Source organism: Pogoniulus pusillus, chromosome 19 (assembly GCF_015220805.1).
Source record: "Pogoniulus pusillus isolate bPogPus1 chromosome 19, bPogPus1.pri, whole genome shotgun sequence".
NCBI classification, from domain to species: domain Eukaryota; kingdom Metazoa; phylum Chordata; class Aves; order Piciformes; family Lybiidae; genus Pogoniulus; species Pogoniulus pusillus.
The window spans coordinates 7196984-7223147 of record NC_087282.1 but is presented as its reverse complement, the minus strand read 5'-3'; the positions used below and the strand labels follow the sequence as shown (position 1 = coordinate 7223147).

General features: G+C 51.4%; 1 protein-coding gene across 3 annotated transcripts in view; it reads left to right on the top strand.

Annotated features, from left to right (window-relative positions):
* GPC4 (glypican 4) overlaps positions 1–26164 on the top strand; it is a 100868-nt gene that overhangs the window by 61161 nt on the left and 13543 nt on the right. For all 3 annotated transcript variants that reach the window (XM_064159107.1, XM_064159108.1, XM_064159109.1), the window contains exons 3-4: positions 901–1292; positions 17748–17913. In XM_064159107.1, coding sequence (XP_064015177.1) covers positions 901–1292; positions 17748–17913 — 558 coding nt within the window. The remainder of the gene's footprint in view (positions 1–900; positions 1293–17747; positions 17914–26164) is intronic.

The window sequence follows — 26164 nt, the reverse complement described above, 5'->3', positions numbered from 1 at the left end:
TCCTGACCAAGAAAGTCATGGGGCTCAGTGCCTGACATGGCTGTATATAATGCAGCCCCTTAAGAGCACGAGAGAAATGATCCAAGGAAGAAGAGATTGATTTCAAACACCCAACACCTCCTCTGTCCAATATCAGCAGGAGCTTCCACTTGGGTTCCCATGACTGGCATTTCCTCTCCAGGCAGATAGGTTGGGTGTGTTTTTTGCTTTGGCTGTTGAGTTTATACTACAGAGATTAGCTCAGTGTATATTAATTTCTACTTCACTTCATCATTTTGAAGGCTCACTTCCTTCCTCTGCTCAGACCTTTTAGTATCCCTAAGGAAGCTGTTGCTGTAACGACTCACATGCCAGGCACAAGAGCTGCTAGAGGCAGCAGCAAACTCTTCTGAAAGGAATTAGATGTGGGAGTTATGTTGATGGGAAAACTCCTGCACGAGCTCCAGCCAGCAGCAGTGTTGTAAGTCAAGGGACTTGCCATAGAATGATAGAATGAAGCAGGCTGGAAGAGAGCTCCAAGCTCAGCCAGCACAACCTAGCACCCAGCCCTGCCCAACCAACCAGACCATGGCACTAAGTGCCCCAGCCAGGCTTGGCTTCAACACCTCCAGGCACAGCCACTCCACCACCTCCCTGGGCAGCCCATTCCAATGCCAATCACTCTCTCTGCCAACAACTTTCTCCTAACATCCAGCCTATACTTTCCCCGGCACAACTTGAGACTGTGTCCTTCTCCGCAGACTCTCAAGCCCCACCTGGATGCGTTCCTGCGCCACCTGCCTGGGGTGCCCCTGCTGTGGCAGGGCGCGGGCTGGACTCGATGATCTTCAGCGGTCCCCTTCTAACCCTTAGCACGCTGCCATTCCCCCGCTCACTGTCTCTTCTCTTCCTCTCCCCTAGAGTTCTTCAGGGAGCTGCTGGAGAACGCCGAGAAGTCCCTGAACGACATGTTTGTGCGCACCTACGGCCGCCTCTACATGCAGAACTCGGAGCTCTTCAAGGACTTCTTCGCCGAGCTGAAGCGCTACTACGTGGGCGGCAACGTCAACCTGGAGGAGATGCTGAACGAGTTCTGGGCGCGCCTGCTGGAGCGCATGTTCCGCCTGGTCAACCCCCAGTACCACTTCAGCGACGACTACCTGGAGTGCGTCAGCAAGTACACGGAGCAGCTGAAGCCCTTCGGGGACGTGCCGCGCAAGCTGAAGCTCCAAGTGACGCGAGCCTTCGTGGCCGCCCGCACCTTCGCCCAGGGCCTGGCCGTGGCCAGGGACGTCGTCAGCAAAGTGTCTGCGGTGAGCTCTGGGCTGATGGGTGGCCCCCCGGAGCTGTGCTGGGTGCTCCCTTTTCTCTTCTTGTGTCCTTGCTAGGTGGTGGTGGTGGTGGTGGGAGTTGAGTGCGGGTGGGGCCAAAGTCCCGTCTGCTGCGTAGATGGTTCTCTTTGTGGTGCGTTCACAGACGCTGGCTAACGGTGCACAGAATTGTGTCCAGTTCTGGGCTCCTCCACTGCAGAGAGATGTTGAGGTGCTGGAAGGTGTTGAGAGAAGGGCAGCAAGGCTGGGGAGGGGCCTGGAGCACAGCCCTGTGAGGAGAGGCTGAGGGAGCTGGGGGTGTGCAGCCTGCAGCAGAGGAGACTCAGGGCAGAGCTCATTGCTGCCTGAAGGGAGGCTGTAGCCAGGTGGGGTTGGGCTCTGCTGCCAGGCACAAAACAAGAGAATCCAGTCTCAATCTGTGCCAGTGGAGGTTCAGGCTGGATGTTAGGAGGAAATTCTTTAGAGCAAGGCATACTGGCATTGGAATGGGCTGCCCAGGGAGGTGGTGGATTGGCCGTGGCTGGAGGTGTTGAAGCCAAGCCTGGCTGGGGCACTTAGTGCCATGGTCTGGTTGGTTGGGCAGGGCTGGGTGCTAGGTTGGGCTTGGTGAGCTTGGAGCTCTCTTCCAGCCTGCTTGGTTCTATGATTCTATGACTATTTGAGCTAATCTAAGCTTTAATTGATGATTTCCAACCAAGTAAATCTAATCTTTGCATTTTGGTTCTGGCTCTGACCACCCTCTCTGTGCTGTGCCCTTAGTGCTGGAAGGGCTGTTGCATTCTGGAGGTGCTGCTGTGCCATGCTGCAACTGAGCAGGGGAGGAATAACAGCAGGCACCAGGATAGGGGCTGCCCTGCTGGAAAGCAGCGCCATGGAGAAAGACCTTGGGGTGCTGGTGGGCAGCAAGTCCTACATGGGCAGCAATGTGCCCTTGTGGCCAAGAGGGCCAGTGGTATCCAGGAGTGCATGAGGAAAGTGTGACCAGCAGGGCGGGGGAGGTTCTTCTGTCCCTCTGCCCTGCTGAGACCACCCTGGAATACTGTGTCCAGTTTTGGGCTGCCCAGTTCAGGAGAGACAGGGACCTGCTGGAGAGAGTCCAACAGAGAGCCATGAGGATGAGTGGGGGCCTTGAGCATCTCCCCAGTGGAGAGTGACTGAGAGCTCTGGATCTGGTTAGTCTGAAAAGAGAAGGCTGAGAGGAGATCTGATCAATGTCTATCAATATCTGAGGGGTGGGTGTCAAGTGGAGGGGGCCAAGCTCTTTTTGGTGGTCAGCAGCAGTAAGGCAAGGAGCAATGGGTACAATCTAGAACAGAGAAGGTTTGAGCTCAGCATGAGGAGGAACTTCTTTAGAGTGAGGGTGGCAGAGCCCTGGAGCAGGCTGCCCAGAGAGGTTGTGCAGTCTCCTTCTCTGTAGACTTTCAAACTCTGCCTGGATGCTTTCCTGTGTGATCTGTGCTAGGTGATCCTGGTTTTGGCAGCAGGGTTGGACTTGATGATCTCTGGAGGTCCCTTCCAAGCTCTAACATTCTGTGATTCCCAGGCTGTTGCTGTTCTGCTGTCTAGAGATCATCCACAAGCAGGAAATTAAATGCCTTCTGCAGTGGAAATTACCATGTTTGCTTGTCTAATGGCTGTGTCTTAATATTGCCTTCAAATTGCAGTCAGTCACAGGTGCCCTGAGCATCCACTGAGGAGCATCTGGTCATTTGTTCCTTCCTCCCAGCTGCAGGGAGAGGCTGTTGGCATGAGCAAATAGCACCCAGGTGATAACAGCAAGCCAGAGCCACATGCACAGGGCAGGAGTCAATTGTCCCTGGTGCCAACACAGGCCACATGAATTAGACTTGTGTCATAGATTCCTGGTTTTGGGAGGTCAGGCAGATCTGACGTGGTGGTCAGATAGACAGCACAGAATTGTTTTGGTTAGAAAAGACCTAAGGGCACTGCTGGCTAAGGAACTGGCTGGCTGGTGGCATGCAGAGAGTGGTGATCAAGGGCACAGTGTCCACCTGGAGACTAGTGCCAAGTGGCTCCCTCAGGAGTCTCCATGCCAAGTCACTGGCTGAGCTTGCTGACCTCCTGGTTGTGTTTTCAGATGTGGTGGCTCTGGTTCCTGGCTCTGTGGCAGATACTGTGGTCAGGGGCTGAGATATTCCCTGCTGGAGACTGCAGCTGAAGTATTTGGGTGGGAGGTCTCTCGGCTAAGCCCCAGCAGGGTTTTGGGCACTTGATAGGCAGTGAGTGTGCGTGGATGAGGGCTCATGTTTGTGCTGCATCTGCTCAGAATTCATCAAGATGTCTGCAGGCTTGACAGAGGACCTTGAGGGCTTTGGTCCTCGCATCTGTTCTGAATCAGAGTCCTGAACCTGAGGTGGCGTCGTGATTTCTCTTTCCCTTTTGAAGATCCTCGAGGGTAGAGTTGCCTTCAAGTCTAGAATTAATTGCTTGAGTGTGGAAGGTTACCCAGAGACCCACTCAGCTGCAAAAAATAGCTGGCATGCCATGGATGCTCACAGCTACCACCACACTTCCCACTGCACCCTCACTGGATATCCTGCAGCAGATCCTGAAGGCAGCCTGCAAGGAGGATGGAGAGAGGCTGGTTACAAAGGCCTGACTGGATGAGGCACTTAGTGCCATGGTCTAGTTGATTGGATAGGGCAGGGTGATAGGTTGGACTGGATGATCTTGGAGGTCTCTTCCAACCTGGTTGATTCTATGATTCTGTAGTGACAGGATGAGGAGGGCAATGGCTTCAAACTAGAGCAGGATGTTAGGGACAAGTTCTGCACCATGAGAGGGATGAAACATGGAAACAGGTTGCCCAGGCAGGTAGTTGGGGACCCATACCTGAAGATCACAGGTTGGAAGGGACCTCGAGATCATCCAGTTCAACCCCCCTGCCAGAGCAGGACCAGGGAATCTAGTGCAGGTCACACAGGAACACATCCAGACAGGCCTGAAAAGGAGACTCCACAACCTCTCTGGGCAGCCTGTTCCAGGACCCTGTGGCCCTTACAGTCAAGAAGTTCTTCCTCATGTTGAGGTGGAACTTCCTGTGCTGTAGTTTCTATCTATTGCCCCTTGTCCTGACACTCAGAGTGAGGCTTGACAGGGCTCTGGGCAGCCTGAGCTAGTTGAGCATTGCTCTGCTTAGTGCAGAGGGGATTGGACTGGATGAGCTTTGGAGATCCCTTCCAACCCAGACCATTCTGACTCTACAAAAGATCAACTTGTTGAAGTGGTGGCAAAAGGCCCTTCTGCTGCAGACCTGAGCTTTGGAGGCAGCAGTGGAAGGAACAGTCATCTTTTCTGTGGTGTTTTAATCTTGCTGGGTGGAAAGCTAACCCCACATTGCTGCAGGACGTGCTGGGAAATTCTATCCAGGAGTTTCAAAGCTGCTGGGTTTGTGCCTGCTGCTCTGTGGTTGTGTTTTGGGGCTTCCCCTCGTGGCATCTAGATCAGCCCAGATCTGCTGAGCTTTAGATAATGGCTCTGTTGACTTTGCTTCCTTAGTGTTTTCCCTCAAGAGTTGTAGTGGGATGACTGCTTATAACCAGGGATTAACTGGAGGGATAAGTCTTCTCTCCTCCTTTCTGGAGAAATAAATGTCCAAAGTAATGCAGATTATTTTCACTTGGAATGCTTCTTGTGCCACAGATGTTAAAAACCAACTTCATTGAAAATCCTCAGGAGGAGGAATCAAAGAATCATTTCAGCTGGAAAAGACCTTTAAGATCATCACATCCAACCATTAACATCCACCACCAGCAAGTCTGCTGCTAAACCATGATTTAAAACATGTGAACTACTGCAAGACTCAAGCTGCTTTCTGCTGTCCTGGGGTGCTGTTGGGAGAGCAAAGAGCATTTTAGAGTAGAATGACCTTAGATGGCTTTTTAATGTCCCTATATATATGTTTTACATCTTCACTAAGTAGATCATAGAATCGTAGAATCAAGCAGGGTGGAAGAGAGCTCCAAGCTCAGCCAGCCCAACCTAGCACCCAGCCCTGCCCAACCAACCAGACCATGGCACTAAGTGCCCCAGCCAGGCTTGGCTTCAACACCTCCTGCCACGGCCACTCCACCACCTCCCTGGGCAGCCCATTCCAATGCCAATCACTCTCTCTCACAACAACTTCCTAACAACATCCAGCCTAGACCTGCCCTGGCACAGCTTGAGGCTGTGTCCCCTTGTTCTGTTGCTGCTTGCCTGGCAGCAGAGCCCAACCCCACCTGGCTACAGCCTCCCTGCAGGCAGCTGCAGACAGCAATGAGCTCTGCCCTGAGCCTCCTCTTCTCCAGGCTCTGCACACCCCCAGCTCCCTCAGCCTCTCCTCATAGTGTTTTTGTGGAAGTCAATCTCTTCTCTCAGGTAACCAGCAGTTATAGGCTGGATGTTAGAAAGAACTCCTTCCCAAAGAGAGTAATTGGCATTGGAATGGGCTGCCCAGGGAGGTGGTGGAGTGGCCGTGCCTGGAGGTGTTGAAGCCAAGCCTGGCTGGGGCACTTAGTGCCATGGTCTGGTTGGTTGGGCAGGGCTGGGTGCTAGGTTGGACTGGCTGAGCTTGGAGCTCTCTTCCAGCCTGCTTGGTTCTATTGTTCTGTGATTCTGTGACCCATACCAAATAGCATATCTGAGAAGAAAACCCAGGATACCTTTTCCCCACCTCCCCCTGTTAGAGATATGTCTTGCATCTGAGGTGGGCTGCGAGGGGCTGGGGGCCTCCAGTGCCTCCCTCTGTCATCTGCTGACGCTTGGTGCTTTCCCTCTGACCTCCCTGCCCTCGCCTTGAGGAGAAGGAAATCTGCCCACCCCCTAATTGCTGCACAGCCCTGGCTAGGCACTGAAAGCAGCCAGGTCAAATTGCTGCCAGCAGTCACATTTCCTGCCCCAGCCAGGAGTGGGGAAAAAAAAAGGAGCAGATAGCAGCCACAGCCTAGAGTGACCCAAATGTGAGAACCTCCAAGTGAGCAGTTCTCACGTGGCAAAGATGTTGCCTTAATTAGTTGCATGCAATTAAACCCTCAGCCTGGCCAAGGGTCGGGACACTTTCGAGGGCAATGTGCTGTGGGGCTGGTTGGGTGCAGGTCAGCTGAAGGTGTGGGGTGAAGGACTCTGCTGTGGGGTGAGAAGGTGATGAAGTCAAGGACTGAGCCCCCTGGCAGTGTTGTGTAGAGTCAGAAGGAGCCAAGGAGTGGGAGGGGAGGTCAGGCTGCAGTGGAGGGGAGTGAAGGACACAGCCTGCAGCTGTGAGACACTGGATGAGAGCTGGGCAGGGAGGAACCTAAAGAGCTTCAGCAAGGGTTAAGTGCAGAGTCCTGCACCAGGGGAGGAACAATAACCTGCAGCAGTACAGGCTGGGAGGTGGCTGCTGGAAAGCAGCCCTGTGGAGAGGGACCTGGGAGTGCTGGGGGAGAACATCCATGGCACAGCAATGTGCCCTGCTGGCCAAGAAGGCCAGTGGGGTCCTGGGGTGCATTAAGAGAGTGTGTCCAGCAGATCAAGGGAGGTTCTCCTCCCCCTCTACTCTGCCCTGGTGAGACCTCACCTGGAATATTGTGTTCAGTTTTGGGCTCCCCATTTCGGGAGGGACAGGGATCTGCTGGAGAGAGTCCAAGGGAGAGCTACCAAGATGCTGAAAGGGCTGGAGCACTGCCCTGTGAGGAGAGGCTGAGGGACCTGGGGCTGTTTGGTTTGGGGAAGAGAAGACTTACTCTAATCAATGCTTATAGCTATCTGAGGGCTAGGGGTTAAGAGGGAGAGGACAAAGACTTCTCAGTTGTGCCCTGGGATAGGACAAGGGCAATGGATGGAAACTACAGCACAGGGAGCTCCACCTCAACATGAGGAAGAACTTCTTGACTATAAGGGTCCCAGAGCCCTGGCACAGGCTGCCCAGAGAGGCTGTGGAGTCTCCTTCTCTGGAGACTTTCAAAGCTCACCTGGGTGTGTTCCTGTGTGACCTGCCCTGGGTGACCCTGCTTTGGCAGAGGGCTTGGACTTGGTGATCTCTGAAGGTCCCTTCCAACCCCTAACATTCTGTGACTCTGTGACCTGTGGGAGCTCCCATACCTCCAGCTGCATCTGCTGAACTGTGGCTTCTGCTCTTTTTAGGCATGAGTGCTGAATGTGGACCAGAGATTAGCTTTAGGGAAGCTGTGATGAAAACAGTAAAACAAAGAACTAAGGTCTGGATCCAAAAATAGTAGGGCCTAGAGCCCCCAGGTGGTGCTTCTGCTACATTTACATCCACTTGAGGATCTGAAAGTGTCAGAGAGCAAATGTCCAATCTCCCTTCGTATGGTTTGACTTCAGGAGGAATGTGACCTTAGCCTTTCCTCAGGAAGGAGTTTGTGTCCCTACATCCAGCAAAGCTGAGCAGCCTTTGGGCAAACCCTGCTGCTTGCATGAATGGAGGGAAGGTGAGGGCAGATGCTGCTGCTTCTTGAGAACTGAGAATCATAGAATCAAGCAGGCTGGAAGAGAGCTCCAAGCTCAGCCAGCCCAACCCAGCACCCAGCTCTGCCCAACCAACCAGACCATGGCACTAAGTGCCCCAGCCAGGCTTGGCTTCAACACCTCCAGCCACAGCCACTCCACCACCTCCCTGGGCAGCCCATTCCAATGCCAATCACTCTCTCTCACAACAACTTCCTCCTTACATCCAGCCTAGACCTCCCCTGGCACAGCTTGAGACTGTGTCCCCTTGTTCTATTGCTGCTTGCCTGGCAGCAGAGCAACACCCAGAAGAGCCAAGGAGCCCTGTTCAGTGGTGCAGAGGCACCTCTCAAGAAGCAGAACTGTCCAGGAAGCAAAGCTGCAAGCCATGGGGCCAGCCCCAGGGGCTGCAGCACGCAAGGACGGTGCCTTCCACGTGCCAAGGGCAAACATTGATGCAGCAAACAATACCAAGCACTTCTCCACATCAAAGATGACCCTGAGAAGACCTGCCAAGAATGTGGCTGCATCTGCCTCAGCTGCAGACATCTGAGGGCCTGTGCTAGGCGTAGCCTTCAAAGCATGCTTGAGCAGCAGTCAGCAGCAGGGATTTAAGAGGCTGAGGCTGCAGGCTCGGAGCTGATGGCAGCTTGCAGAAGCGTTCCAGCCCATCAGGATGCTTTTTCCCTTTCCTTTCTCTTTCTGTGACTCCTTCTGCACTGTGGTTCTGCTGCTGGTTTTGAAAACAAGGTGAGGGACAGCTAAGGAAGTTTTTTAGGTGTAGCTGCCAAAATTGATGTTCTCGTTGTTGTGGCTCCTTAAAGCAGTCAAAAGGGTTCTGATGATCTGCTGTGTCTCTGGGCAGGGGAGAAAGGAGCTTTGGAGAGCAAGCTTTGTTTGAAAGCCACCTTGGTCCTCAGGACACCAAGAGCAGGAGTTGCAGGCCCTAGTGGCAGGCTAAAAGTGTTCTGGTGGAAGAGGCAACTGCTTGGCACCTTGAGGTGCCCTCTGCTCTGCCTGGGCAGGGGATGCTGACAGGGAAGACAAGCACAAGGAGGGGACAAGGACACAAAGCTCCCCTTTTGACATAGAATCAGAATGGTTTAGGTTGGAAAGGACCTCAAAGATCATCCAGTTCCAACCCTCTGCCATAGTCAGGGACACCCCCCACTAGAACAGGTTGCTCAAGGTCTCATCCAGCCTGGCCTTGAACGCTTCCAGGGAGCATCCTAGGGTACAAGCTGCTATTAGGAGTGAGCAGGTCAGGTGGCTGATGAGAGGCAGTGGCTTTGAGCTGGAAGAGGGGAGATTTAGGCTGGAGATGAGGAAGAAATTCTTAAGAGTGAGACACTGCAACAGATTGTGTGGGGAGGTTGTAGAAGCCCCCTCCCTGTAATGACAGGACAAGGGGGAATGGGTTTAAACTGGCAGAGGAGTGATTTAGACTGGATGTTAGGAAAGGGTTCTTTGCAGTGAGGGTGGTGAGACACTGGCACAGGTTGAGGGTGGTGAGACACTGGCAGAGGTTGCCCAGGGAGATTGTGGAGCACAGAAGCACCCAATGTGATCAAGGATCACATTGGGTGCTTCTGTGCTCCACAACCTCCCTGGAGGTGTTCAAGGCCAGGTTAGATGAGGCCTTGAGCAACCTGTTCTAGTGGGAGGTGTCCCTGCCCATGGCAGGGAGGTGGAACTGGATGATCTCTAAGGTCCCTTCCAACCCAAAGCATTCCGTGATGTGATTCCCAGTGGCTCTGCTGGTGCTCTCTGTCAGCAACACATCCAGAGGAGGGGTGAAAGCTGCAAGCAGGGAGCAGAGCAGAACTGGACTCTTGAACTCTTCCTCCCACAAGATAAAGCTGCAGCAGACATCACCATGGGGAGCTAGTGCTGACGAAGCACAGAGCCCCACAGCTCCCAAATATCACTTCTCAATGTGCTTTAGACCTCGGAGGCCCAAAGCTGTGGTTGAAGCAGATGCTTCCTAAATTATTCAAGTGCTAGCACCCAGCCAGCAAAATCAGTGAAATGCGTAGTTAGGTCCAAAATAGTTCCACTGTTTGGGGTGGGGAAGCAAACCATGAGCTGCCTGAGCAATCATCTGCTCCACAGTGAGCTCAGTGTCTGCACTGATGTGTGCCAAGGTGATGCTCTTGCACAACAGGGGCAAGTTCTCCTCCCCCTCTACTCTGCCTCCCCTGGAGTACTGTGTTCTGTTAAGGGCTCCCTGGTGCAGGAGGGACAGGGATCTGCTGGAGAGAGTCCAAGGGAGAGCTACCAAGATGCTGAAAGGGCTGGAGCACTGCCCTGTGAGGAGAGGCTGAGGGACCTGGGGCTGTTTGGTTTGGGGAAGAGAAGACTTAGAGGGGATCTAATCAATGCTTATAACTATCTGAGGGCTGGGGGTTAAGAGGGAGAGGACAAACTCTTCTCTGTTGTGCCCTGGGATAGGGCAAGAGGCAATGGATGGAACCTACAGCAGAGGAAGTTGCACCTCAATGTGAGGAGAAACTTCTTGACTATAAGGGTCCCAGAGCCCTGGCACAGGCTGCCCAGAGAGGCTGTGGAGTCTCCTTCTCTGGAGCTGTTCCAGCCCTGTCTGGATGGGTCTCTGCAGACTTTCGAGCTCTGTGTGGTCCTGCTCTGGCAAGAGGGATTGGACTGGATGACCTCTGGAGGTCCCTTCCAACCCTTGACATCCTGTGAGCCCTGCATTTGCATCACCATCTCTGCAAGGGCTCCAGGTGGGGACATGTGGATGCAGTTGCAGTGTTGCTGGTAGTTTTCTGCACAAGGTGATGTGCTGAGCCTGCACTGGCACAGGCTGCCCAAACAGGTTGTGGAGCCTCCTTCTCTGGTGCCTTTCCAGCCCTGTCTGGATGTGTTCCTGTGTGACCTGAGCTAGATTCTCTGATGATGCCAGTGAGATTGGATTGTCCCAAAGCCAGGTGATAGCTCAGACAGTCCTTCCCACAGTCCTTCAGTCAGCTTTGGAGTTAGTTTCTGAAGTCATCAAATCATCTTTCTGTGTCACTGAGGACCATAAAGGTTGGAAAAGACCTCTAAGATTCTTAGATTCATAGAGTGATTTGGGTTGGGAGGGACCTTAGAGATCTTCTAGTTCCAACCCCTCTGCCATGGGCAGAGACGCCTCCCACTAGCTCATGTTACACAAGGCATCATCCAACCTATAATAGAATCAGGCAGGGTTGGAAGGGACCACAGGGAGCAGCCAGTTCCAACCCCCCTGCCATGCCCAGGGACACCCTACCCTAGAGCAGCCTGCACACAGCCTCAGCCAGCCTGGCCTCAAACACCTCCAGCCATGGGGCCTCAACCACCTCCCTGGGCAACCCATGCCAGCCTCTCACCACTCTCCTGCTCAACAACTTCCTCCTCACCTCCAGCCTGACTCTCCCCACCTCCAGCTTTGCTCCATTCCCCCCAGCCCTGTCACTCCCTGACAGCCTAAATAGTTCCTCCCCAGCTTTTTTTGTAGCCCACTTCAGATCCTGGAAGGCCTTGAACACCTCTGGGAAGGAGGCATCCACATTCTCCCTGGGCAACCTGTGCCAGTTTCTCACCACCCTCACTCTAAAGAACTTCTTCACCTTCAGTCTCAATCTCCCCTCTTCGAACTCAAAACCATTGCCTGTCCTCTTGTCACTGCAAGCTCTTGAAAGAAGTCCTTTCCCTTTCTTCCAGCCCCCTTCATGTCCTGGAGTCCATCTGCTCACTGTCATCCTGCTTATTTGTTCTGCTGGAAGCTTCTTCACCATCCTCACTCTAAAGAATATCTTCCTCATATCTGATCTGGCATCATCAACTTCTATCCAACACCTCATGACCACTTCAGCCTTCCTCATCCAGTGTTGCCCTGATTCAGTGGTTGGGCTTTGGGGTTGTTTTTTCCAAGCAAGCCCAGGATAAATCAGAAGCAGTTTCCCTGCAGTTCCTCTCCAGTTGTTGGGATTTGGTGTTCTCTGGTGGCCCTGCTGCTGGCATGGCAACATTGCTGTTGTGCAAGCCTGGAGAAGCAGCAAGCCTGAGTTATCAGGGTTAGTATAAATAGTGATTAAAGCTGTCAGGATTTCAGATGTTGTTATTAGCATTCTTTTAATGCTAACTTGAGGGGGAGAGGGAGAGAGGAAAACATGGCTTTGGCAGCTGGTGAGAGTTTTGTCATCCTTCCTCAGCTTATTCCTTGCCTTGGGCAGGAGGGGAAAAGAGCCTAGTGGTTCCTCTGAACTTGCTCTGTGTGCACAGATCTGTTTGTCTTGAGTTGTGGTGGCTTTGTTGCAGGCTGTGGACAAGGCATTTCACTGCAGAGGTGTCTGCTTGGTGGCAAAGCTGGTGAAAGGCCTGGAGCAGAGCCCTGTGAGGAGAGGCTGAGGGAGCTGGGGGTGTGCAGCCTGCAGCAGAGGAGGCTCAGGGCAGAGCTCATTGCTGTCTGCAGCTGCCTGAAGGGAGGCTGTAGCCAGATGGGGTTGGGCTCTGCTGCCAGGCAAGGAACAACAGAAGAAGGGGACACAGTTGGAAGCTGTGCCAGGGCAGGTCTAGGCTGGATGTGAGGAGGAAGTTCCTGCTAGAGAGAGAGATTGGCATTGGAATGGGCTGCCCAGGGAGGTGGTGGAGTGGCTGTGGCTGGAGGTGTTGAAGCCAAGCCTGGCTGGGGCACTTAGTGCCATGGTCTGGTTGGTTGGGCAGGGCTGGGTGCTAGGTTGTGCTGGCTGAGCTTGGAGCTCTCTTCCTGCCTGCTTGATTCTGTGATCCTATGTTTCTATTCCATGATTTCATACCATATTTGCTAAGGTACTTCCCCAGCTTCCATTGGCTGGTGAAGGTTCTTGTAAAACTGACATGCTCTTGGTTTAATGAAACCTGAGGTTTGTTGGTCCCTTGCCATACCTGCCTCTCAGGCTCCTCTTCACCAAGCTCCAAGCCCCAGCTCCCTCAGGCTCTCCTCTAAGGAAGATGTTCCACTGCCTTCATCACCTTTGTGGCTCTGTGCTGGATGCTCTCAAGCAGTTCAATGTCTCTCTTGAACTGGGGGGCCCTGAACTGAACTAGATGATCTTTGAGGTCCCTTCCAACCTAAATCATTCTATGATTCCTGTCCCATTTCAGAGCTTCCTGTAAGAGCAGTTGGTCCTGAGGGGGCTGGAACCCATCTCCTACAAAGTACCTAGGGTTGATGAGCCTGGGAGAAGAGAAGGCTCCAGTGAGACCTTAGAGCAGCCTTCCAGTGCCTGAAGGGAGCTGTGAGAAGGCTGCAGAGGGACTGTTTGCAAAGGCCTGCAATGACAGGACAAGGGGCAACAGCTTGGAATTAGAGAGGAGATTCAGACTGGATGTTAGAAACAAGTTCTGCACCATGAGGCTGCTGGGACTCTGCAACAGGTTAGTGAAGGACGTAGCTGAGGTCTCATCTCCAGAGATAGTAAAAGTGAGGCTCTGAGCTGCCTGGTCTAGTGGAGGATGTCCTTGCTGGCTGCAGGGGACTGCATGAACTTTGGGGGTCCCTTTCAACCCAAACCCTTCTATGAGTCCATGAAACTGTCTGCTTTAGCCTTAACCTTTTCCCACTTGGCAACTGCACCTGAATAGAATAGAATCAACCAGGTTGGAAAGGGATCATTAAGGCTGGAAAAGACCTCCAAGATGCAGTCCCTCCCTCCCAACACCTCCCTGACCACGTCCTGAAGTGCCACATCTCCTTGTTTGTTAACACCACCAGGGGTGTGGGGACTCCACCACCTCCCTGGGCAGCCTGTTCCAATGCCTGACCACTCTGTCACTAAAATATGAATTAATACTTGAATGAAGCCCAGAATTGTTTGCTTTTTTTCATGGCCTGACTTCCTTGGGTTGTGTGCAAAGAGGGTGTGTAAGAGTGGTGCCAAAACGCATCTGTTAGCAGCTTTTAATCTTCACCTTTGAGAAGGTCCTGTAGATGTGGACAAATTGTGATTTACATGATGGAAACTGCAGGGTGATGGATTGCTGGGGTGGTGTGGAGTGCCATGGAGTGGAAATAAATTCCCCCAAGATAAAAGGAGGGAGCTGGAGTCCATTTACTTCTCTTAGAAGCTTTTACTTGTGATGTGCACTACAGCATACTACTACCTGGGTTCAGATCTAGCAGAGTAAATCCTCTTCAGCAAATAAAGCTTGGTTTGGGACCCTTGCTTGATTGGAAAGGAGATTATTTGGGTTTGAGGGTCATTCTGGAGTAGAGGCAGAATGAATCTGAGTTGTTTTCCAAGATAAACACACCCCCAGAACAAAGCATATCTGAGTTTACTGTTACATGCAGTGGTGTTTTAAGAGCTTGCACCTGGTGTGGCAGAGCAGGCATTAAAAGCTTGTGAAGGATTGCCAGGGCAGCATATGGCACATCCCAGTGACAGCTCCAGAGCTGGTCAGGGGGTGAGGTTCTCATTGCAGCCACATGCAGCAGATGAGCTTTTATCACTGGCGTATCACAGAATCAGGCAGGGTTGGAAGGGACCACAAGGAGCAGCCAGTTCCAACCCCCCTGCCATGCCCAGGGACACCCTACCCTAGAGCAGGCTGCACACAGCCTCAGCCAGCCTGGCCTCAAACACCTCCAGCCATGGGGCCTCAACCACCTCCCTGGGCAACCCATTCCAGCCTCTCACCACTCTCCTGCTCAACAACTTCCTCCTCACCTCCAGCTTTGCTCCATTCCCCCCACTCCTGTCACTCCCTCACAGCCTCAAAAGGGCAGCAAGGCTGGGGAGAGGCCTGGAGCACAGCCCTGTGAGGAGAGGCTGAGGGAGCTGGGGGTGCGCAGCCTGCAGCAGAGGAGGCTCAGGGCAGAGCTCATTGCTGTCTGCAGCTGCCTGCAGGGAGGCTGTAGCCAGGTGGGGTTGGGCTCTGCTGCCAGGCAAGCAGCAACTGAAGAAGGGGACACAGCCTCAAGTTGTGCTAGGGCAGGTCTAGGCTGGATGTTAGGAGGAAGTTGTTGTGAGAGAGAGTGATTGGCATTGGAATGGGCTGCCCAGGGAGGTGGTGGAGAGGCTGTGCCTGGAGGTGTTGAAGCCAAGCCTGGCTGGGGCACTTAGTGCCATGGTCTGGTTGGTTGGGCAGGGCTGGGTGCTAGGTTGGGCTGGCTGAGCTTGGAGCTCTCTTCCAGCCTGCTTGATTCTATGACTAGGTGTGGAGTTCCTGGTACCTAGCACTAAGTCACACAGGAGCAGATTTTTACCAAACAACTGAAGTGCTGATCTTGGGCCATCCTTCAGAGCCCTGTCTCTGAGTGTGAGCTGTTGCTTCGTTCCCTCTTGCCTCCCCTCCCCCAGCCCCTCTTTCTGTTCTGCACGGCCTCTGCACCATCTGGGTGGCAGATGATACCTTTACATTTGTCTGCTTGCAGTTTTCCGACCATAAATCATCTGCTGGAGCTGGTTTGTGCTGCTCCAGCTCTTCCCAGGGTTTGAAGCAGCTCTGCTTTATAGCCACGCTGCCCCGACAGGGAGCTTTGTGCTGGGGCTCCTGCTCCTGCTGCGCCTTCCTTCCAGACCTAGAGATGTGTGTGTCTGCTTGGCTCTGCAGCAGCTTCTCCCAGCCACCACAAACAGCTTTCTGTGCTGGGGCTCCTGTTGCTCAGCCAGACAGGCTCTTTGCAGACAAAAGAAGGGGCAAAGTGATGTCTTGAATGAGCTTTGCTGGCCCACCAAACTCCAGCACTGTGCTCCAGGTGATTGTCCTCTTCTGCCTTTCCCAGCAGTTCCCATGCCTACTGAGGAGGCACCATGGTCTTTGTGGAGTTGGCAGCAACACTTCTGACTTCAGTGTCATCTCTTCACATAAGACCTGCTGATGTTATTAGCAAAGCCAGCTTGGAGTCACAGAATGGTTTGGGTTGAAAGGGACCTTAAAGATCATCCAGTTTCCACCCCCCCTGCCATGAGCCAGGGACACCTTCCACTAGCCCAGGCTGCTCAAGGCTTGCATGGAGTGGTGTGGAGTTTCCTCTTGTCTCCTAGTTTCATGTGCTGTTTTACAGTAGGGTTTTACAGAATCACAGAAGCATTCTGCTTGGAAAAGGTCTCCAGGAGCACCAGGTCCAACCCCTATCTCTACTCTAAATCGTATCCTCAAGCACCACATCCAGATGACTTTTAAACACCTCCAGGGAGCGTGAGTTCACCACCTCCCTGGGCAGCCCATTCCAGTGCCTGACCACTCTTACTGGGAAAAATGTTTCCTTATGTCCAGTCTAAACCTACCCAGTGGCAGCTTGAGGCCATTCCCTCTGTGTCCAGTTCTGGGCTCCTCCATTCAAGAGAGATGTACTGGAAGGTGTTGAGAGAAGGGCAGCAAGGCTGGGGAGGGGCCTGGAGCACAGCCCTCTGAGGGGAGGCTGAGGGAGCTGGTGGGGTGCAGCCTTCAGCAGAGGGCAGAGCTCATTGCTGTCTGCAGCTGCCTGCAGGGAGGCTTTAGCCAGGTGGGGTTGGGCTCTGCTGCCAGGCACCCAGCAACAGACCATGGACCCACTACATGGTGGCCATCAGTGCTTGGTGTTGGACCTGCTTGCTGCTCAGGCCAGCTGCCTGGAAATGGTTTCAGTGAATGTTCTGAAGCTGGGCCAAGGAGTGAATCAAACTTGACTGACCATGAGTCACTTCGGAGCATGGCCTTGTGTAGGGCTTGGGGAGGGAGGGTGACATCCTTGCTGCAGATGGCTCTGCTACACACAGGCAGCCTATGCACCTTGGCTTCAAGGGGCCTCCTGGCTCTTCCTGGGCTGTGGGGCTGTAGCTGCCACCTGCTCTGGGTGTGGGGAGCAGCGTTCTGCAGCGTGCTGAGTGTCAATGTACCCGGGGGCCTGCCTTGTAAATGCTGTGGTGCAGGAGCTGAACGGGAGATAAAGGAGCTGCTCTCTCTGCCGGAGAGCCCTGCTGGGCCATTGTGCAGGAGGAGCCGTGGTGCTGAGGAGGAGGGCACAGTCTGGGCAGATTTGGTGTGGGCATAGCAGCAGGCATCCCATCTTGGCCAGTTTTTCCTGACAAATCCTGGTATCACATCCTTCAGCCTGTGCTTGCAACGAGGCTTGGGCAGCGCTGCCTCGCAGCAAACCTCTCAGCTCGGATGCTTCCTAGCTGCTTTCCCAGGTGTCCAGAGCTGCATGGCCTCCCTGGGTGCTTGTCCTTGCAGCCTGGGCAGGGGTCCCATAGTACACAAGGTGCATTGCAGTTTTGGCAGAGGTGGAGACCGTCCATGCTCCCTAGAGGGGTAGGTACACCCAAGGAGGTGAGCTTTGGCTGCAGCAGGAAAGCGATGCCTTATCCCACTGCATCTCACAGCATCATAGAATGCATCAGGCTGGAAGGGACCCTAGCAGGTCATCTTGTCCAAGCTCCCTGCAGTGAGCAGGGACATTTCCAAACAGGTCAGGTTACTCAGGGCCCCATCATGCTCGACTTTGAATGTCTCCAGGGATGGAGTATCCACCACATCCCTGGGCAAGCTGTTCCAGTGTTCATCTTCATTGTGCAGAGCTTCCTCCTGATATCCAACCTAAATCTGCCCTACTTCAGTTTCAAACCATTGCTGCTTGTCCTGTCACCACAGACCCTGCTCACCTTTCCTCTAGATCCCCTTCAGGTATTCATAGTATCATAGAATCAGTCAGAGTTGGAAGGGACTACTAAGATCATCTAGATTCCAACCCCCTGCCATGGGCAGGGACACCCTACCCTAGATCAGGCTGCCCACAGCCTCATCCAGCCTGGCCTTATTCATATGCCACAAAAAGATCTCCCTGGTGCCTTCTCTTCTGCAGGCTGAACTGCCCTGAGTCTTTCAGCCTGTCTCAGGAAGAGCTGCTCCAACCCTGTGATCATCTTGGTGGTCTCCTCTGCACACCTCTGAAGCTCACCCACCCAGGGATGAATGTGGGGAGCGTTTTGCTTTTCTGACCAGGGGCTGATTTCCTTCTCCTTTGCTCTGCCTCTGCTGCAGGTGAACCCCACGCCGCAGGGCACGCAGGCGCTGCTGAAGATGATGTACTGCCCGCACTGCCGAGGGCTGCTCTCGGTGAAGCCCTGCTACAACTACTGCTTCAACGTCATGAGAGGCTGCTTGGCCAACCAGGGGGACTTGGATGCCGAGTGGAATATCTTTATGGGTAAGTCAATATGAGTTCAGACTGCCTGTGAGAGGGGATTGATGCTACGTCCCTGCCCTGAACGGCACTGCTCAGGCCACCCCTGGAGTGCTGTGTCCAGTTCTGGGCTCCTCCATTGCAGAGAGCTGTTGAGGTGCTGGAAGGTGTGGAGAGAAGGGCAGCAAGGCTGGGGAGGGGCCTGGAGCAGAGCCCTGTGAGGAGAGGCTGAGGGAGCTGGGGGTGTGCAGCCTGCAGCAGAGGAGGCTCAGGGCAGAGCTCATTGCTGTCTGCAGCTCATTGCTGAAGGGAGGCTGTAGCCAGGTGGGGTTGGGCTCTGCTGCCAGGCAAGCAGCAACAGAAGAATAGGACAGAATCTCAAGTTGTTCCAGGGCAGGTCTAGGCTGGATGTTGTTAGGAAGTTGTTGTCAGAGAGAGTGATTGGCCCTGGAATGGGCTGCCCAGGGAGGTGGTGGAGTGGCTGTGGCTGGAGGTGTTGAAGCCAAGCCTGGCTGGGGCACTTAGTGCCATGGTCTGGTTGGTTGGGCAGGGCTGGGTGCTAGGTTGGGCTGGCTGAGCTTGGAGCTCTCTTCTAACCTGCTTGATTCTATGATTCTGTGAATACCTGAAGGGAAAGGTGAGCCGGGTCAGGTTGTTTAGATGTCTGGGGTGAGTGTCTTTTCCTCCCACACCTTTGTACACAGCACACCTGGTGCTGTTCACCTTTGTCTCTATATAAATCATAGAATGACTCAGGCTGGAGGGGACCTTAGAGGTCATCTACTCCAACCCCACTGCCATGGGCAGGGGCACCTCTCGACTAGACTTGGTTGATCATGGCATTGATCACCCTGGCATTGAACACCTACAGGGAGGGAGCACCCACAACTTCCCTGGGCAACCTGTGCTGGTGTCTCACCGCTCTCATACTGAAGAACTTCTTCCTAAGATCCCATCTAACCCTACCCTTCCTCATCTTAAAACTCCTCCCCCTTGTCCTAGACCTAGACACCCTCATGAGGAGTCCCTCTTCAGCCCTCCTTGTAGGATTCCTTCAGGTCTTGAAAGGCAGCTCTTAGGCTCCAGGCTGAACAGCACCAGCTCCCTTTGCCTGTGCTCACAGCTGAGATGCTCCAGGCCATGGATCGTCCTTGTGGTCCTCCTCTGGACTGACTCCAACAGTCCTATGTCCTTCTTCTGGTGGAGACACCAGAAGTGGATGCAATATTTGAGGTGGGGTCTCACAGGAGCAGAGTAAATGAGACTTCTGTTGTGTCAGTGACCTGGGAGCTTTGGGAGGATGGAGGTGCCATGTGTGTGTAGGCTTGGAGGCTTTTTACTGGGCCAAGCATAAGTCTAAACCATCCTTTCTATGCCACTCCTTATAAATCACAGTCCCCATACAGCTGTGCTTCCAAAACCAGTTTTCTTTCTCAGCAGCTAGGGAGTCTTTGGAGGAGGTTGTTGATCTGTATCTTACATTGATGTCTCTGAGTCTCTTTAAACAGCTCATTTGGCACCACCCTTTGGAAATGTTGATCAGCCTTAACGTGGCCCTGGGCAAGTGCTTTTGCCATCCTCTGCCTTCTGTAGGGCCACATCTCAAATACTGGGCTCAGTTTTGGGCCCCTCACTTCAAGAAAGACATTGAGGTGCTGGAGCAGGGCAATGAAGCTGGTGAAGGGTCTAGTTCAGGAGCAGCTGAGGGACCTGGGGTTGTTTAGTCTGGAGAAGAGGAGGCTGAGAGGAGATCTCCATTTCTCTCTGCAACTCCCTGAAAGGAGGTTGGAGTGAGGTAGGTGTTGGTCTCTTCTCCCTAGTATCAGGTGTTAGAAGGAGAGGAAGTGGCCTGAAATTGTGCCAGGAGAGGTTTAGGTTGGATATTAGGAGTAAGAGTGGTCAGGCATTGACACAGGCTGCTCAGAGAGGTGGTGGAGTCCCCATCCCTGGAGCTGTTCAAGAAACCTGTGGCCTTGGCAGTTGGGAACATGGGTTAGTGGCTGTGCTGGTGTTGAGCTGATGATCTAAGAGGTCTTTTCCAACTGAACCAATCCTGTGATTCTCTTCTATGAACACTATTATTTAAGACATGAAATTTAGGCTGAAGTGTGAAGTTCTGCAATGGGTCAGCAGCACTGGCAGTGAAGTGTTTTCAGTTGTCCTCCTTTTTCAGGAGCTTTGATTTACCTGTGACTCAGCATCCTTGGCGAGCAGTAGCTTCACTCCCCTTAATGTCTTGAAGTGCATGTGTAGAGCATCTGCCACTGCTGACAAAGGCCTGGTGCTCTCCCCACTCCACTCATGAAGGCAAAAAGCCCATTAGAAAGAAAATTAACTGGGACAAAAAGGGTAATTGCTGCTAATTGTCATTTCAGGCTAGATTGAAGTCTTTCAACTGGCGTTCCCCTGCTTTGTGCCCTGCCTTTTCACTTTGCTGCCCATGCCAACTAGATGCATGCAGGGTTATTATTTTCAGAAGGCTTTTCTGGTTTGGTTTATTTGTCTTTTTTTGGCCTGTGTCTTCCATAAAGGGAGTTAAATGTGACATTAAATTCTATTTCCAAGTCATTCTCTGCGAGGCTGACACCACCACCACCCCCCTACCCTTTTCCCTGCCCCTCCTTCCTCCCAGCCATCTTTCTCATGAGAATATTAAGTATTTCAGCTACAATTGCTGCTGAAATAGCTCAAAGCCAGGAGCCTTGCAAACATCTAGTCCAAGCAGAAAAGAGGAATCCCATGAAAAGGGAAGGGCATAATGCCAGGAAACAGACAAAAGCACAAGCAGCTAATTGCTGTAGGTGGTATGCAGCTAAAAACGAACCTCAGGGGTGGGGAGGGGGGAGGAGGAGAAGGCAGCCAACCCTTGTCACATGAGACTGAGCAGAGGCTGCAGACAATAATTGAGATGATTAAACAAGGCAAAAATAAATAGATGCAACTCCAGGTTGGCAGCAGAGTTTTCTTCTTGCAGTGCTTCTTCCCCAAGGGGCATCTCGCCCATGACGCTTTGGGATTGAGCTTCCTTACATTGCTTTGGCAGTGAGTTTGGGTTCTTGCTCTCTGGGTTGGTTCTTGCAGTGGAGTAAGGAGACTGAAAGCTTGAGGTGTGCTTTCTGTAGGCAGTTTAATAATTGAATTGGTTACATGCTGGATTTCTGTCTCAAATGGTTCCTGTTTCAATTACTTTCTATCTCAGCTGGTCTCCATCTCAGCTGGTCTCCATCTCAGCTGGTCTCCATCTCAGCTGGTCTCCATCTCAGCTGGTCTCCATCTCAATGGGTTTCTACCTCAGTTGGTTTCTATCTCAATGGGTTTCTACCTCAGTTGGTTTCTATCTCAATGGGTTTCTACCTCAGTTGTTTTCTATCATCTCAGTTGGTCCCTGTCTCAGTTGGTCCCTGTCTCAGTTGGCTTCTGTCTCAGTTGGTCCCTCTCTCAGTTGATCCCTCTCTCTCAGTTGATCCCTCTCTCTCAGTTGGTCTCTCTCTCTCAGTTGGTCTCTCTCTCTCTCAGTTGGTCTCTCTCTCTCTCAGTTGGTCTCTCTCTCAGTTGGTCTCTCTCTCTCTCAGTTGGTCTGTCTCTCTCTCAGTTGGTCTGTCTCTCTCTCAGTTGGTCTGTCTCTCTCTCAGTTGGTCTCTCTCTCTCAGTTGGTCTCTCTCTCTCAGTTGGTCTCTCTCTCTCTCAGTTGGTCTCTCTCTCTCTCAGTTGGTCTCTCTCTCTCTCAGTTGGTCTCTCTCTCAGTTGGTCTCTCTCTCTCTGTTGGTCTGTCTCTCTCTCAGTTGGTCTGTCTCTCTCTCAGTTGGTCTGTCTCTCTCTCTCAGTTGGTCTCTCTCTCTCTGTTGGTCTCTCTCTCTCTGTTGGTCTCTCTCTCTCTGTTGGCCCCTCTCTCTATTGGCTTTATCTCAATGGGTTCCTATCTCAATTCTCCACTGGTGGCAAATGAAATGAAATAGATCTGGTGTTTGGGGCAGGGCACATGACATAAATAGCATCTATGTGTGTGGTTAAATGTTTAAAGACATAAATAAAGTAGTAAAACAATGCCCAAATCACTCCACAACAGCAACAGCAAAGTGCCACCTGCTTGCGCCTGGTGCATCAAGGGTTTAAGTACTAAGCTGTGATGCTGATTTATTACCTGTCAGCACTGGATTTTGGACCTAGTGAGAGCTGCATTGGAGAATGCTTCAAGCATGTATGAAGCCTGGGGGGTTGCTGTGTGTCTAAAATAGTCATGCACATGTGTAGCGGGGCTGTGGGGCAGTGATGCCTGTAAAGCTTCTCCCAGCTGGGCTGTCACCTTTGTAAGGTGGTGGTTTGGGGTTTTTTCTTTGAGACAAGAAGACTCCTTCTTTACTTCTTCTTTACTTCTTTGCCTCTTCTTGACGACTTCTTTACTTCTTTGCCTCTTCTTGACTTCTTCTTTACTTCTTTGCCTCTTCTTGACGACTTCTTTACTTCTTTGCCTCTTCTTGACTTCTTCTTTACTTCTTTGCCTCTTCTTGACGACTTCTTTACTTCTTTGCCTCTTCTTGACTTCTTCTTTACTTCTTTGCCTCTTCTTGACGACTTCTTTACTTCTTTGCCTCTTCTTGACTTCTTCTTTACTTCTTTGCCTCTTCTTGACGACTTCTTTACTTCTTTGCCTCTTCTTGACTTCTTCTTTACTTCTTTGCCTCTTCTTGACTTCTTCTTTACTTCTTTGCCTCTTCTTGACTTCTTTACTACTTCGTTTTTTCTTCCTCTTCTTGACTTCTTTACTACTTCGTTTTTTCTTCCTCTTCTTGACTTCTTTACTACTTCTTCTTCTTTATTCCTTTACTTCTTTACTGCTTTACTTCTTTGCTTCTTTACTTCTTTACGACTTTACTTCTTTACTTCTTTTTTCTTTTTCTTTGCATCTTTACTTCTTGACTTTACTTCTTGACTTCTTTACTGCTCTGCTTCTTTACTACTCCTTTACTTCTTGACTTCTTTGCTACTTCTTTACTTATTCTTTACTTCTTTACTTCTTGACTTTTTTATTTCTTTACTACTTCTTTACTCCTTTACTTCTTCTTTACTCCTTTACTTCTTGATATTTTTACTTCTTTACTTCATCTTGATTTCTTTACTCCTTTGCTTCTTGACTTCTTCTTTACTGCTTTACTTATTTTTTTACTGCTTTACTTATTTATCTCTTCTGTACTATTTTACTTATTTTTTTACTTTATTTCTTCTTTACTCCTTTACTCCTTTACTCCTTTACTCCTTTACTCCTTGACTTTACTACTTCTTTACTTCTTCTTGACTTCTTTACTCCTTTACTGCTTGACTACTTCTTTACTGCTTTACTTCTTTATTTCTTCTCTACTTCTTTACTACTTTACTTATCTTTTTACTTTATTTCTTCTTTACTTCTTTACTACTTCTTCACCTTTTTACTTTTTTACTACTTTATTTCTTTACTTCTTTTTACTTCTTTGATACTTTATTTCTTATTTCTTCTTTCCTACTTCTTTTTGCTTCTCCTTTACTTCTTGACTTCTTTATTTCTTCTTTACTTCCTTACTATTTCTTTACCTTTTTTCTTCTTTACTACTTTACTTCTTTTTACTTCTTTACTTCTTCTTGACTACTTCTTCTTTACTTCTGCAGAGTACCATGTTCAAGTCACAGTGGATGAAATAATGCCTGGCTTGGGCTCTTTTCTCCCACTTAACCATTTTTAATTTCACTGCCTTTATATTTTGATTTAACACTGAAAGTTGCCCTATGTTCCTGAGGCAATTGTACACCAATTAAAGAGGGGTGTACTTTGTTTCAAGCAAGCTGCTGAGGGACAAGGAGGGGGGGTAGAGGGGTTGGGTTTGGAGCTTTCCTGAATGAACAATGTTAATCTCCACTGCCTTTTCATGTTTTGTTTTAGTGGGCTTTTTCCTTCTCTTTACTTTTCACCCCCCCTTCCTCCCACAAAGGTTTTACTCTGCTGAGAGATTCAGGCTCCATATACCTACCTAGAGCACTCCTTGATGTGCAAAGAATTTTTTCTCCCCACTTTAAGAAAAAAATCAAATACATTGAAAAATGATTGTTAATGGTCAAGGTTCTTCCCCTTCCCCCACCCTCCCCCCTCCTTCCCTCCCTTTTTAAATCAGATCTTGGGGTTAAGACTGAGAACTGCCTTTTGTTCTTCAAGTCAGACAGTGAGGCTGAAGATGTGGGTTTGTGATTATTGGTGGCACAATGCAGCAGGATTGCTTTCCTTCATGAGAGCGAGGTGCTTTGTGGCCAAGGATTGTCTCAGTGCCACTAGCAAGGACAAATGTATGCAGGAGGAAAAGGCTCTTTAAGGGATGGCACTATATGGTGTTCTCCCCCCACCCCCTCCCTAGCCCAAATCCACTCCTTTCTCCTCATCCCAGAGAGGAGAGACAGTCTTTGTCATGCTGTTTGTAATAAATGGCCAGGGTACGTTCTTCACTCTGCCAGACTTTTTCTTCCTCTTCTTCTTCTTCTTGTTTGTGAAGCAGATCTGAGCCACCTCACCCTGCCTTGTAACTGGCAGTTACTTCGCACCGGAGTTGGAACACAGTAATTGGTGTTTATCATCAACTCCTTTACTCTCAGTAATGGAAAAATCTTTGTGGGTTGGCTTGGTTTTTTTGGGGGGGAAGCTGTGTTGCCCTTCAGCTTGGTTTCTGGTGTTAGTGCAGTGTGCTTCCCCTCTGGAACCCCAGCCAGCCCATAGGGATGTCAAATGTGGCTGCTGGAGGAAATCGCTGCTTGCCACCACTGCTGCTGGGCACAGCAGCCAGCTCCTGGTGGGAGGGAGAAGCTTGCAGATTGCCCCCCACAATGAGAATTGTGGGTGAGGTAGAGTCCCCCTCAGCCTCTTATCCCCTCCCCTTCATAGAATCAAGCAGGTTGAAAGAGAGCTCCAAGCTCACCCAGCACAACCTAGCACCCAGCCCTGCCCAACCAACCAGACCATGGCACTAAGTGCCCCAGCCAGGCTTGGCTTCAACACCTCCAGCCACAGCCACTCCACCACCTTGCTGGGCAGCCCATTCTAATGCCAATCACTCTCTCTGCCAACAACTTCCTCCTAACATCCAGCCTAGACCTGCCCTGGCACAGCTTGAGGCTGTGTCCCCTTGTTCTCTTGCTGCTTGCCTGGCAGCAGAGCCCACCCCCACCTGGCTACAGCCTCATAAAATAGTTTGGATTAGAAGGGACCTTTAAAGCTCATCCAATTCCAACCTCCTTGCCATGGGCAGGGACACCTCCCATTAGACCAGATTGCTCAACCTGGCCATGAACACCTCCAGGGAGGGAACATCCACAACCTCCCTGGGCAACCTGTGCCAGTCTCTCCCCACCCTCACTCTCAACAATTTCTTCCTCACCTGCAGTCTCAATCTGCCCTCTTCCAGCACAGATCCCTTGCCCCTCATCCTGCCTTGGCAAGCCCTTGTAAAACTGAAAGCTGATTTCATTTATTGCTCCTATCAGCATCAACCTCAGCTCCTGATGAGGTCCAGCTGAGTATCTCTGTGCTAGATTGAGCCTAGCTAGAATGTTTTGCTGAGAAGAATTAGATGATAGGCTGTGAGAAGCAAACAATGGTGATGCCAGGCTGGATGGGGCAGGGTAGGGTGTCCCTGCCCATGGCAGGGGGGTTGGAACTAGATGATCCCTGTGGTCCCTTCCAACCCTGACTGATTCTGTGACTCTACTGCACTCTTAGGCTTGCTGAGATGTATAAGAACAAGAACACAACTATAGATAAGGGAGTCTCTCTCTGGGCTTTGAGCTGAACTTCTCTAACCTAACCTGCTGCCTGTGTGACTAATCCATCTGCTCCCTAACCTCCCTGGCCGACCCTCCAAACTACCTTAAACAAGAGGCAAGATCTGCAGTAAGGTAGAGGGGTGGAGGAGAAGGTGGAAAGGTGGTTGGGAGCCCTTTCCTGGGGACTCTGCTTTCTGGGAGGGCTGCTGTGTTTCTGTATTACCTTTTTAGCTTGGTTATTTCTGTATCTATTGTAAATACCTGCTTGTATCTTGTGCTATATAGAATCACAGAATCAAGCAGGCTGGAAGAGAGCTCCAAGCTCATCCAGCCCAACCTAGCACCCAGCCCTGCCCAGCCAACCAGACCATGGCACTAAGTGCCCCAGCCAGGCTTGGCTTCAACACCTCCAGGCACAGCCACTCCACCACCTCCCTGGGCAGCCCATTCCAATGCCAATCACTCTCTCAGACAACAACTTCCTAACAACATCCAGCCT